At 32.9% G+C, this 14,229-nt stretch overlaps 1 protein-coding gene across 3 annotated transcripts in view; it reads right to left on the minus strand.

Annotated features, from left to right (window-relative positions):
• Positions 1 to 767: 767 nt before the first annotated feature.
• STAM2 (signal transducing adaptor molecule 2) overlaps positions 768 to 14,229 on the minus strand; it is a 38,405-nt gene continuing 24,943 nt past the window's right edge. For 2 of the 3 annotated variants that reach the window (XM_006921073.3, XM_025039431.1), the window contains 7 exons: positions 13,122 to 13,216; positions 11,092 to 11,174; positions 10,863 to 10,950; positions 9,728 to 9,782; positions 7,487 to 7,637; positions 4,935 to 5,104; positions 768 to 3,515 (listed from right to left, as the gene is read on the minus strand). In XM_006921073.3, the coding sequence (XP_006921135.1) occupies positions 3,287 to 3,515; positions 4,935 to 5,104; positions 7,487 to 7,637; positions 9,728 to 9,782; positions 10,863 to 10,950; positions 11,092 to 11,174; positions 13,122 to 13,216 (871 nt within the window). In that variant the 3' untranslated portion in view covers positions 768 to 3,286. The remainder of the gene's footprint in view (positions 3,516 to 4,934; positions 5,105 to 7,486; positions 7,638 to 9,727; positions 9,783 to 10,862; positions 10,951 to 11,091; positions 11,175 to 13,121; positions 13,217 to 14,229) is intronic. The other variant, XM_006921074.3, reaches the window with a different exon arrangement.

Below are 14,229 nucleotides of genomic sequence, written 5' to 3' on the forward strand. Positions count from 1 at the left end.
CTCAAACTCAGTGGCTTAAAAACATAAATTGCTTCTCTCAGTTCTAGAGGCTAGAAATTTGAAATGAAGGTATCACATGGGCTATGTTCCCTCTAAAGCCTCTAAGGAAGAATTCTTCTTGCTTCCTCCAACTTCTGGTGGCCCCAGGCAGTCCTTGATTTGTGGCAGTTACTCCAATCTCTGCCTCCATCTTCACATGCCTTACTGTGTGTCTGTCTTCTCTTACAAGCACATCAGTAGTTGAATTTAACTTGGTAAAATTAGAATAATTCTTCTGGGAAAACTTTCAAAATAAATCTCTAATCTTCAAAAGAAACTAAATCAAACTAGTGAAAAATATCAAATCCCAAAATTGAGTCCTCCCTTTCTTTATTGACTAAAACTGTTGTTAAGTATATTATATAAGAAAAATGTCTTTTGACAGAAACAAAGCATGATAGATTGGTGCTATCTTCTTTATAATTTCTTACTTACAAAAATAACTTCAGCTTTGCCATCAAAACAATTCAATAAATCCTCTATTAGAAGCCAGGAATCTTGACACTTACAATTTTTACTATGAAAAACTTTTTTTAGACTCCCTAAGCCATAATTTGTGAAACATTTAAAATCAATTTTTTAAAAATCTGAAAGGTGAAAGTTTATAACCAGATTCAAAATGCATAGTGAAATTTGTTACGTAGCCAAGAATCACCTACTTGAAACAGTATATGATGACAATGTATCTGCAAATAATTTCAAATCCTAATTGATAAATACTACAATTATTTCATTTTCAGGTAATTTTATAAATAAATCACCAAATTACAAGACAATGTTTAGTAGAATGTACATTTTCCAAACTATAAGAACATATCCTACTTCATATATTTTAACACCCATGAGAAATTTTTCTATATTAATGAAAATGTTACTATAAATTTTCAGGAATTCTTTCTCATGTACCAAGATTTCATATGAAAAAGCAGAAGTTATTTTTATTTTTAATATAAAACAGTAAGTATGAACCCAGTGTAGAAATCTGATGTTAGACAATTTCTTTGGCAGAAAACATTTAATTATAAACAGGTCTTAAAATAAATACAATCCATAAGATCATGGAGAAGAAAGCAAAATTACAACCCTGTATTTCTTATTAACACCAAAATATCTCAGTACACAGATTTAATAACATTTTTATACTATCAACAGCCTGCAACATAAAATTATAGTATGGCAAAAATAAAATTATTTTTAATTTAAAGGGAAGAAGAAACTTCTGGATGTATAAAATTTCACAAATGCCAATATACACTATTTATATACATGTCGAATGTTATATTATTCCAAAACTACATAAGGTAAATTTAATTGGCCAATCCTAATTTAGTGGGTGTGTAGTATTTAGTTCAAAGACTTAGGCAGGATTAAGTCTTTTACAATTCCAATCCAACCATGCATGAGATATTTACACAAACATTAAAATGTTTATTAAATATTGTTTGGAAGAAAAAAAGGCTTTCCATGTATATGCAAACATTAACTATCAAGAGCAGCATTGTAAATTTTGTTTTGTTTTCTTTAAAGAAGATTCATTTCCAAAAAGTAAGTTGACTTTGTAAGTATATAATTAACAAGGAAGGAAAATACTGGGTGAAAAACAGAACATGAAATATTAAAGGTTAAAACTTTCTTTCCAGTTACTTGTATCTAAAATAAGATAAAGACAAAAACTGGGCTTTCAAATATTGCTTGTTTTCCCCTTTAAATGTAGACCAAGTAATATATAGGCTATTTTGTTCTAGGATAGTTCCTTTGAAAAAGGAACACTTGGAATCAAATTTCTTTAAACAGTAAATGACAAAAATTTCCAGGGCACTGGCTTCATATGGATTATTAGTAGAAAGATTAAGGGCTTTCTTTAAAAAACAATATAGAAATCTTGCTTCCATACAATTAACTTTTTATAAACTAAACTCTGCCCATTATTTTTTCCCAGTCTAAATATCATGTATCTGTAAGCATATGTATTTGCATTTTCTATTTTGTGTTATCTAAAAAATTGGTAGATGATGTAATAGTACGCAAATTTTTAGGTGAGAAAACAATCCCTATTGGTTTACTACCTAACTCTTACAGTATGTGCAATCGATGAGCACTATAAACTATTTTAAAATGTAGGCTTCCAAAAACCTGTCTTGATAGCTTTGCTATCAGTCCACTGCCTGCTGTTATCCCACAGGCTCAGAATTACTTCTGAAAGGAATGGCCAAATTTTTCAACAGTCTGGTATAGCAATGGTACTAGAAGCACCTCTTTAAAAAAAACAACGTACCAGTAAAAACACATTATCATCCATTCTTGGCATACACTGCATCAAATTATTAGGAATGCCTCATGTCTCAAGTTCCTATGTGATCTGTAAAAAGGAAATGCAGCATCTCTGCACACTGCACTGCAGGAAGGAAAACAAATGGACCGTACCTTCATTCCGGAATGGCAATGTCATTTGAAAAGGTCAGTATAGTGGCAATTCTAAATCCCAGGGACCCTTGTAAGAAAAGAAATGTTGTTCTCCAGGGAATGGAAATGTTTTGTAGGGCTTTCCTTAGCCTACTGCTGGCAAGACTGGGGGACTAGCTAATGCTTTATCACACATCGGCACTGACATGGTCTTCACTATTAATAACAGAAGACATTTTTGTTCCCTCCGATTGTTCTTGCTTCTGTAGACAATTATATGCTAATTATTACTCAACATAACACTGAGAGCAAAACTGACAGCACTGCAAACACAACTGCAATTTGAAGAGCCAAAAGGAAATATGTTGGCAAGCTAAATGCCTGCGCAAAAGATGTTTACCTTTTAAAATAATGGTGTGGGAAACTGAAAAAATATGCAGATAAAAAATATTTAAAGGTTTCAGTGCTCTCTCAATAAACGTGGCATTTTAAAGGTAAAGAGCCGTTTCTTTACAGTAAAATGTTAACACTCCCATCTCATGCTGCTTAGTGTCATAAGGCTACTTATTGGGTGTCCAGATTTGTGTAGAGAAATTTGAAACAAACACAAAACTAACTAGAAGCAACTTAAAGCTGCCCCTCTTCAAAAGTTTGACTTCAAACAAACTGGATTTAAAAAACCCTTTTATGGCCTAGTATAGTAAGAGAAGTTTTTGTGCTTTATTTATTCATGGTCTTTTTGAGGTCAGAAAAAAAAATTTTTCTTTTAATAGCTTCAGATTAGAATCATAAAGGTTGAGTAATACACTTATGAAGGCTTTCAAGAAAAAAGCTTGGTTTGTTTCTAAAGGAGAGGCTGCTGATGGTAATTTGTTTGCTGCTGTGCAACTGAATGAGCTGGAACTGCCACTGGAAAGCCTGCCAATTGCGGCAAATTGGAAGTAGTGTTCTGGTAAGAGGACATATCCACAGACATCCCCATCTGATGTGTGTAAGCAGCTGCACCAGTAGCTGATTGAAGATTAGAGTTCTGGTTCATATAAGTAGGATTGGAAACAGTGTCTTGTCCAGGGCTACAAACAAAATTTAGAAAAAAAAAAAAAACATGTTTACTTTGCATTATCTAGGTTATGATCAAAGATCAATCATCATGAGAAAATAAAAACACCTTTTCCATCTTTTTAAATTTACTAGCTCTTTTATTTTAATTATAACTTAATCACTCCACCTATCCAACACTGTTAATGTAATTTTTCTATCTGGTAAGAAGAAATTACGCAAAGAGAAAATATAAATTATAAGGCCTATTTAATTCCGTTTTCTCCAAAATCTCTCACCCAAATCATTTAAAAATCTTTTGCAATGCAGACTATTTCTTACAGTGGTACCCTTGGCCAGCTTCAATGAAAATGAAATCCCACCTCAAGTACACCTTCAGCCATATTCTCCCTTCCCCCATCTTTCGATCCAGCACAGAGGAGACCCCTCTTTTCCTCACACATTCTTTACACTTTCAAAGCTGCCCCTGATAGTCCCCAACGTGAATCCCTACATAAAATTCAAGAAGGTAAGGAGAATGGTGTAATCTACGCAGGACCCTGAATCTACTGTGAAGGTAGTTCTGACCAATAGTTTACTTATTAACACTATTTAAAAAAAAAAAAAAAAACTAAGTTGAAAATCACACCAAATTGCAGGACTTCTGTTTGTTCCTGTAATTAGTATAGCATACATTTATTTTAAAAGATATATAATTTTAAATTACACCAAATACACTGCTTACAATATAGGAGGATTAACATCTATACTACTCCAGTTTTTTCTCTGTACTTAAGTGTCACCCAGGATAACAAAATTTTACATTTTAATAGAATTAAATATGAACATCAATATGAACAGGTTTATTTTTCAGATAATATTTAAGATTTATACTCAAGTAATTTAAGATTGGGGAGAGACATTAGAGATCATATACGCATGACTATATTAAACGATCATTCTGTGTGGCTAAGTCAAGATAATAGAAGGCAAGATTTAAACGTGATTTTCAGAATAAAAGTGTTGGTATAAAAAAAATCAGACTACAAATTCCACAATTCAAACACACTTTTTTTTAGAGTCAAAATAACAGTTTTCTGATTTTTAAAAGTATATGCAGATAAATATGTCTGGGATTACTTTTGTTAGGCTGATTACAGCACCATGCTAAATATATTATTATGGGCTTGGTCCCTGTAAAGGACAGTTAGCTTTATTTTGTCCCAGGGACCCAGACTATATGCTATGTGCAACCATTTCTCACTATGGGTGGCAAAGCTAAGAGCAGCATCATTAAGACTTCGGGGGATTATGAATGGGCAGTTCTACAGTTTCATCTCAGTTGTAAAGATAGCATTATTATAAAGAGAAGGCTCAATTTATTCTCATTCTGAAAGTCTGTGAAATTTTAACATATATAATTACAAAATGAACCACAGCTCCCAAAAACTTACCTTAAATATGGAGCTTGAGCAGGTTGTGCTGTCACTGAGGAATTCACATTTGGAGGCAGAGATCTCAGTGAACCAATCTGATCTGGTCCTAAACTGTAGCTTTGGGCAACAGCGACTTGGTGAATGCCTTGACCCATGTAATTTCCACCATGCGCCTGAATTGGGTATGTCTATTAACCAAAGAGAAAAAGCTGACCCACTGATTTCCCAAACATCCGCCTAACAATTTAAAATTTTTAAAGATTTAAATGAAATAAAATGTTATAGTTCTTTGGGGAGCCATCTTGTTTCACCAATCTATCTACTCTAGTATAAAAAGTAAAGAGCTTCCAAATCTATGACAATCTATGATTTACTTGGTTGGTCTTTTATTTTGCTGGGGGTTGATAGGAAGGGAGGTGGTGTACTTTTAAGTAGCACGCTGAAATTCATCCAGGTTGCCTATTACTCAGTAACCTGTCTTGCTGTAGAGCCACAGAAAACTAAATACTCCCTTGAAGGGCAACCCATCATCACTTCAAATTACCACCAGAATGATAACCTTCTTTACCCTCACCCCAGGATGATTTTTCAACTCCTTCCTAAGAATGGAACTTAGGAGAATAAGTTGAAGAATAAATGGTACCAGGGCAGGATGCAGGCCTCTCTGGCCATGTCTCCTTTATTTCCTGCCTTTAGGGCAGATAAAAATAAAGAATTTTGTGGGTAAAGGAGAAGATGTATTCTCAAGAAATAGCAAAAGAGTCTAAATCCCTGATATTTATATGTGCCCTAATTTTCAGGTAACATCTCCTTAAGGATAGGATCTACCATCTGCCTACCAAATATAGCATTCAAAACAATGCACAAGTTAAATATATATCATATAGTAACTATCATCACTCCAATTTTAAACTAAGCTATTTCTAAAGCAAAAACCATTGACATGAAAATTTAGAATGCTACATTGCCAAATCAAAGCATATGAAGAACCAGAAGTCCCCTCATATATTTAATGATCTCTTCATTCATGTTAAAAATGAACTAAAATGTATTTGTGAAATATCAGTATCTAATCTACCCTGGTGAGCACTAATTGTTTAGCAAATAATTAAGTGCAATCATATCACTTCCTTAAGCAAACAAGTAACAACCCACTGACAACAGGCTGAAGCTGTGGGAATGGACCTCTTCTGCAGCTTAGGGTTCCTTCACAGATACAACTGATGGTGTGTTATTCCAACTTTTTCTAGTACAGGTATTTTTTTTAGAATTAGAATAGAAACTTAGAATAGTTCAAATGCTGTTATGAATGAATAGTGTAGATAGAAGTTACGTGAGGAATCAAACTGATAGAAAGCTAACTTTTTAAATGAGTTGTGCTTAGAAAAATACATATTGTAAATAGCATGCAACTTAACACACAAACCTATCATAAGAATGACAACCATTTATAGACATGCAAAGAAGCAAATATAACATATAATTCTATGATATAATGGTACAAGCATTTCTTTTTTGTTCCATTTTCACAGCAGCATCAAATAACTCTTTGAAAACGGAAGCAACACTGAATAAACTCTAGCTGTCTTCTGCACCCAGAAATCCTTTCTACCCTCATTTGTAATGACTTTCACCACTTTCAAAAGTTCAGAGCATGGCATATTTGATAAATGCATCTTGTCTGATGTGACAGTTACCATAGTAACTATTCTTTTTCTACTTAACAATTATGTCAAGTCATCTAGGTTATGCACCCACATTTGATCTTCTCTCCTTGGTATCTCCTTCACATGCTCCTTGACATACCAGTTTTCATAAATTAACATGAATTCTGTTCATCTGAGCTCATTCTAAATTCGACTGCTAATTGGCTGAAATTTGAAAAAGGATTCAGAATACTGGAAACTGATAAATGTAAGTATTCACTTCAGCTGGGAAGCACAGATAAGGTGTAAAGTCCTAGGAAAAGATGATCTTTTAGAACCTGCATCAATAGGCCTACATCATATCCTCATGACGCATGAATTTTTAACAATTTAAGTCATGAATCTAAGATAAGAAATTATAAAGCATAATCTGAGAACAAAAGAGGTTCATTAATGAAGCCTTTTAATAATCCATGTAAATGAAAGAAATCTTGACAAAAATGTCAAATCTTGCTTGTTGAGCAACAAGAACAGCATCAGCACCTCATCTGGAGGACTTCGATATATCAATGTCCTAAATCAAAGAATTTATATTCTATATTTACAGAAAGAATTTATACTTACTTAAAGGATTTATGCTCCATATTTACAAAAGCATATGAAGAACCAGAAGTCCCCTCATATATTTAATGATCTCTTCATTCATGTTAAAAATGAACTAAAATGTATTTGTGAAATATCAGTATCTAATCTACCCTGGTGAGCACTAATTGTTTAGCAAATAATTTTTGACTATCGAAGATGAGTTTTATAATTTTACTCATGACCCATATAAATTTTAATACTATGCTTTAAAACCTTTTTTCTAATTAAAATAATTTTCTTTTTTTAATTTTGAAGAATGTTCTCAAAAAACATGCTCACCTGCATTGGAACCGCAGCTGAAGGTGGGTAATGAGCTGGAGGATGGAGCTTTGAATAGACTGAATACACTGGTGCTTCGTTCACCAATCTGTTATATAGTTCCAGAGCTTCCAAGACTTTTACGTTCAATTCAGACAATTCTGAATGCTTCCTGATATAGAAGAAAAGAGCTTTCATATTCTTCAAAGTTTTTAAGCATGCATTTAGCAACATAAATTATTTTTTAAATTTAGCACATTTTCTATTCATATTTTAAATGGTTCTTTATATACGATGAAAGAATATTCACAAAGGGAAAATGGGAGGAAGAATTATTCAATTCTTATTATAACTAGCTAATACGACTTCATAAAATTAGGGAAAGTCCTTCCCATACCTCATAAAATACAACCAATTCATAATTTTAGTGCTAGGAAAATTCTGTTCCATAAGTTATAGGCTTCTGCTGAAAATTCAACTACAAATTAGAAAAAGTTCTCAATTTAGGAAGAGTCCAGGCCTTAATTAAAATCCTATAAGAATGAAGTACGCAGGAAAGGCCCAGAGCATGCTATTGAGCACAATATGACTAAAATAAAAACACGTTCACAAACAAAATCACACACATTTTGATTTGCTTATATTCATAAAAGGATCAACTGAAAAAGAATTTAATAATTATCCTTGAAAATGCAAATGAAAATAATGTATATATAAACTAGTCTCTATTGCTCATTTGTTGATTTCCCTTGAGAAAGTGAGTGAAATCAGATACCCTATGGGGCAAAAAAATCTGAAGAACAACATTTTCAAATCTGCCCAAGGAACTCCAGACACATCCTTCTGACTTGGTACAATTTTGTTTGTTCTCCTGGGAGTAATAAAGAACTCCCTTTACAACTGCCAAGTTCATAAAAGATAAATGGCTACTTTATTTGGCATAAGCCACCCACAAGCCTGTTTACTGAATGTATATATATATACAAGAGGCTCAAAAGACAAGAAGCTAAGGCAAGCAACCAAACATGGGGCTGTCAAGTTAGAGACCTGGAGCAACCTATCAGGACTTGTCACCTTTCCTCTATTAAAATATCATGTGTGAAACAAACAAACAAACAAAATTGTGTTGTTTCCTCTCTTGCACTTGTGACTATATAAAGCAGATCAAACTCTATTTTCAGAAATTAAGTTGTAAACCACACAAGAAGCTGCAGAAATTAGTGTCCATGATAACTAAAGTGTGATTAAGAATTAACCATAAGCTTCTTTTCCAGTTTGATTATTCACTTGACTATTAACATCCCTGCACTGAAACCAAAGTAGTAGATGTGTAAGTGGATAGTAAATGCATTCTCCAAAATAAGAATAAAAGAATGTGATGAGACTACCATCATTTCATTAAGTGCAACAGGGATTATTTTTTTCATTTCTGCAGAAAATACAAAGTATTTATTAAAACTACCCATGGGACAAAGATTATAATCTTCATTGACTAGAAAATATCTTGCTGCTACTACCCTTCTCTGGCAAAGGCAGATAAGAAGTAAAGCAGTTTCTGTTCTTGTGCTGTTTTATACAACAGTTCGATAGAATCTAGAAAGGTATGACAATGGAATGCTGCTAAAGCCTTATTCCTCGTCTTCTATCCTCCATGGCTTCTCCCTCTGACTTCAGATAGAAAGTGCTGAGGAAGAAGAGAGGGAGAGAAACTAAGTTAAAAGCTCAAAACCTGATAGTCTATACTTCAGTGCTGCTGCTATTTCTAAGGATGAGTACGATTAGTGGAATAATGAAATTCAAAGGACAGCAGAAACCCAGGAATAAAAGAAAAAAAAAAAAACAAGAAGAGAGGGTGTGTGCATTGGATTTAGTTTCACAAATAAAAATAAAAGGAAAATTTCACTTGAAAGTTTTACCAATACTATTTCTCATCACATAACAAGACAATGCTTGCCTACGATCCCTGTTCTCATTGCACACTCTAATCAACCTTATTCTTCATTACTCATTATCCTTCAGTTCTAGCCCAAGTAAGAAAACGAAGAATGGCGCTGCAAGAGCAAGGGTCCACGGTTTTATGTATACTCTTGTCATGAAAAAAATTTGCTACCAAAATAAAAAGTACCACTTTGCATACTTGGGAAACTGAGAAAGTTTCAAAAGACTGAAGTTTCATAAAAACTCCCTAGTTAAAAGTTCTGCCCAAAACAAGTAACCATGTAAGAAAACTATACTTGTTATTCCCTGCATTAAGAATCTTACCTATCAATCTCTTCAAGTTTTTCATCTATCATTGGACCCATCTGTTGGCAGATATCTGTAAATACAAAAATATTTTAAAATCTTTAAATTTAAACCAGGTTAGGTCAATTTTGACAATTTTTAACAACAGGGCACATCACGCATTATACAAAGAGAATTAAGTTTATGCTCAAGAAAGGATTATAAAAGACCTAATTTTAATACTATTCAGCACCAACCAATATTAATATCACATGACCACAGGCAAAGTCAAAATAAAAACAAATCCCACTGTGTTCTCTGAAAGTACTAAGTTTATAGACTGTGAAATTTGGAGTTATCTCAAAATCTTAAGAATATCTAGAAAACTAGTATTAGCTAAGTAAAATAAACTTGAGTCAGTATGTAAGATATGTAATTATGTACAGATGAGTTATGAACATTTTTCAGTTATTTAAGTAATTTCAAAATTAAACATGTTGTATATTTCCAAATGTAAACATCAATACAATGACCACAATATTCCATATGCATAACCAGACTTTCTTATACTAAAAGATTCAAGAAGACTTATCATTTATCAGAGATTTTTCTCGCAAAGGATTTTTTTTAAAAAGGCATAAAAGCATTTGGGTTTTTTGTTGTTGTTGTTGTTTGTTTTTTAGGTTTTATTTTTATTTTTCAATAAAAACATTTAATTGTTTTACATTTCTTGGAAATTAAAAAAGACAGACACATCGGCATGCATCAAATGACTGCATTACAAAGTTAACATGGATCATGTATAATTTTGACCTTTAAAATCATGATACAAGAGAATTAAAGAGAATTAAAACAGGAATAAGGATTTCTAACATTTTGACTCATTTAATTTAATAGCGTTATTTCTAATTCTGTCCTTTTTTGGACTGCAAATCTCTTCAGCCAATTTCATTAGTGGGCTTACAGAAATACAAAGACTTCTTTTTTGAACAAGATAGGTAGGTTTATAATCATACCTTCCAAGTAATATGTTTACTATATAACTATACTAATTTGTTTCCCATCAGAGATTTCTAATCTCTACAAGCAAACACGAGGCAGAAGAAATTTAAGATATTATAAATAGCTAAAATATTAAATGACATTAAAGTAATTCCTAATATTCACTAAGTACCTTCTAAGTCCAAGAGGTCTTGGGAGTCTGGTTTTGCATCAGTTGGATCTATACTCTGGAGTACCTGCAGGGCTCTATCCATCTTATCCTAAAAAAGTAATAGGATACTTTAAAAACTCACTAGTCTTAATTTCAATGAATATAGAAATTACTCTTTCCAAGCATTTTCAAGTATAATACATTTTAAAAGTCTTGATAGCTTAACTATTAAACAAAAGAAGGACTCTACCTCATCTATATAAACAGGCTCAGGCTCCGATTTCTTAATTTCCTCCTCCTCATCATCAATTACATTCAATTTGTCCACAGCTGCTACAGAAACACAGCAAATTTTAAGTTCTTCAGCATTTACTTTGGCAACTGAGTCATTAATTTATAAGTAAGTGATTATCCACAAAAAAAAAAGAAACTCCTTACACAGTACAGTCATCACATTTCATAATCAAAATGTTATTACATATGTTCATTTATTCATGCCACAAATATTTATTTTGCCCTATGTTCCAGGCATTGTTCTAGGCACTAGAAACACACCGATGAGTAAAACAGACAATCCCTACCATGACGTAACTTACATTCTAGTGGAACAAGCAAGCAATATAATGGGAACTGTTATTACAGGCATTTTCTGGAAAACTGAGTGTTACCACGAGGGTGAATAAATAAACAGAAGAGTAGGATATTATCTAGTGTTATCCAGTTAGCTAATTTCAGAGTTCTATGAATTCTTTCCTTACCATAAAGAGTATTTCCTATATATTAAAAAAACTTAATTGCAATCATCTTTGATAATACTTAAAGCAAAACGAAACAAAAAATCATAAAGAGAAGGTTGAAAAATAATTTACGAATATACATGCCCCCAAACTATTTAAATTTTCACTGGAATATTGCTATAGTGTACTATACTTTAATAAAGTAAATTCTGGTAAAAATAAAATTATAATAATCTATACCATGAAAGGATCTTTAAGTCCCAACAGTTAGCCACGTATTTCAAATATCTGGCTAATTTTTAAATACGTCCTAAGCAGCAGAGCTCAGCATAACATGAAGATATACTGAAAACCCAAAATATTTTTTACTTTTAAAACTTCAGCTTAATATCTCCAGCCTATGCCAAGGAGAAATTATGATATTGGATCCCTTGAGCAGTGTCTATAAAGGTATTAAAAATGGTGTCTCCAATTTTCATATCAACTTAGAGAGTTAGCCCAGAGAAATAAAAAGTATAAATAGTGGCAAAGTAGTTAGTATTCAAATGAGTATTCATCTCCCTCAACTTTATTTTAACCAAATGCGTCACTCCACCATACAAGGAGGATGTTACACACAATACATAGGGCTTTCAATTGAAGTTCTTTCTCTAGAACTGGTAAGGGATTAGCATCCACATGTCCTGCAGGGAGTTACCATAAGTACCATCTAAGGGCAGACTGGCTAACTTAGAATCTCGACTCTATCGCCTACTAGCCACAGAACCCTTCAGCCTTCAGCTTCAGTTTCCTTATCTGTAAAATGGGGTAACAAAAGTACCTATCTCACAGACTTGTACAGATTAAATGAAATAGTGCAAGCAAAGGACTTAGCACAATGCCTGATATATGAGTGCTGAAACACCACTGAACTATTTTATTTCTGGTCATCACCAACATTGGTATTACTAGCTGTTCTTTACACTCAGCTCCCCTCATCTCCTGGCCTGCAAAGCAAATGGAAGCTTTCTCTGCATGACTGACAGCAGCTGAAGGGTATTGTCTGTGGCTAAAAGACTTAGTAAAGTTCAGAAGATCTGAACTAGGAACCTACTATCTTAATTACATTATTTTATATTCTTTGTACTGAAGAGACACAAATTGCCTCTTAAACCAATTAGGTTGGTTTAAATATTTGCATGGTCATAGATTATTTTATGCCTTATATGTAACTATGTTAACTCTCAAAAGATTTAAAATATAATGACAAGAAAATAATTCTTGGAATTGACCTGGGTTAAACTAACCCCCTAGTTTGTTAAGAAGTAGGTCAAATTCTATTGCCTAAAAATAACGTTTTCAAACAAGAGTTAGAGAGCATGTGCGATCTTGCTCCCTGGCATTTGTCATCAGTTTAGCTCAATAAACTCATAAAAAAATTTTTTAAAAACCACACAGAAAAATACAAGAATTAAATGCCAATCTACTTTATGTTCAAACTGAACCATTAAATTCAAGTGTAAAAAACTTCAACAGATTGAACCTTCTCTAAGATTTAACTTACCTGCCTCAGACTCTATGTTTAAATTAGTTGTTACAAAATTAGATGGGAAGAGTCCTATTCCTCTGTGATTTTCTCCTTTCCACCAATTGGCATCACTGAAAATACAGTGTAAAAACGTCATTTGTTCCTCTACATTTTAGTGCATTAGATTCAAGAGGGATTAAAATAAAAATTAAATTTAGCCTACTATGAAAAATATTAGTTCACATCCGACTATATTTAATAGTTCTTAAATTTAGTAAAAGATATACAAAAGCACAAATAAAACAAATATTCATATTCCCATACTTAAATTTTGAGCCAATTAGCAACCAGTAATATTTGATTCTGGGCTTTTAAAATAGTAAAATATTACAGATAATACTGAAGTCCCGTTTATCAACAATCCCATATCCATTCTACCACACCAGCACCATAAAGCTGGTAGGTAGTCTTCCTGCCATCGTATTTTTTATTTGTTTAAAAATATCTATAGCCAACTCTATATAGGTGTTATTATCAATCTTTTTAATTTTATCTGTTAATACTCTCAGATATTTTTATTCAGATGTTTATCCTTTTAAAATTAAAGTTCCATCACATGAATACGGCATATATACATGACTTAGCCATTCCTATACAGATGGACATTTAGTAATTTTCAGTCTTTTACCATTATAAAGACTGGAATAATGATCATTCTAGATTCTGGGGGCACATATACAACAATTAAACATGCACAAACAGACTTGCTGGGCCACAGGATATAAGCATTTTCCATTCTATTAAGTACTGCTAAATGTTCCCTAAATGGTTGTGACAATTCACTATCTTCCTTCCCTCAGCAGCACGTGACAATGCCACTTCCCCTCATTAATCGTCCAAGCAGCACTTGGTATCAGACAGTAAAGAAATTCTATCTCACTGCTGTGCTCGTTTGCAATTCTCGAGCATCCACGTGTTTGCTGGCCTTTCAGATTACTTCTTCTGTAAACTGCTAGTTTGTATCTTCAGCCTATTTTTCTTTATCCACTGGGTCCTTTGTCTTTTTTCGTGGATCTGTAGGCATTCTTTATGTATTGTGGAGAGCAACTGTTTGTCTGAACTATGAAAATACCTTCTCCCAAAG

The sequence above is a fragment of the Pteropus alecto genome, unplaced genomic scaffold, assembly GCF_000325575.1.
Source record: "Pteropus alecto unplaced genomic scaffold, ASM32557v1 scaffold3, whole genome shotgun sequence".
NCBI classification, from domain to species: domain Eukaryota; kingdom Metazoa; phylum Chordata; class Mammalia; order Chiroptera; family Pteropodidae; genus Pteropus; species Pteropus alecto.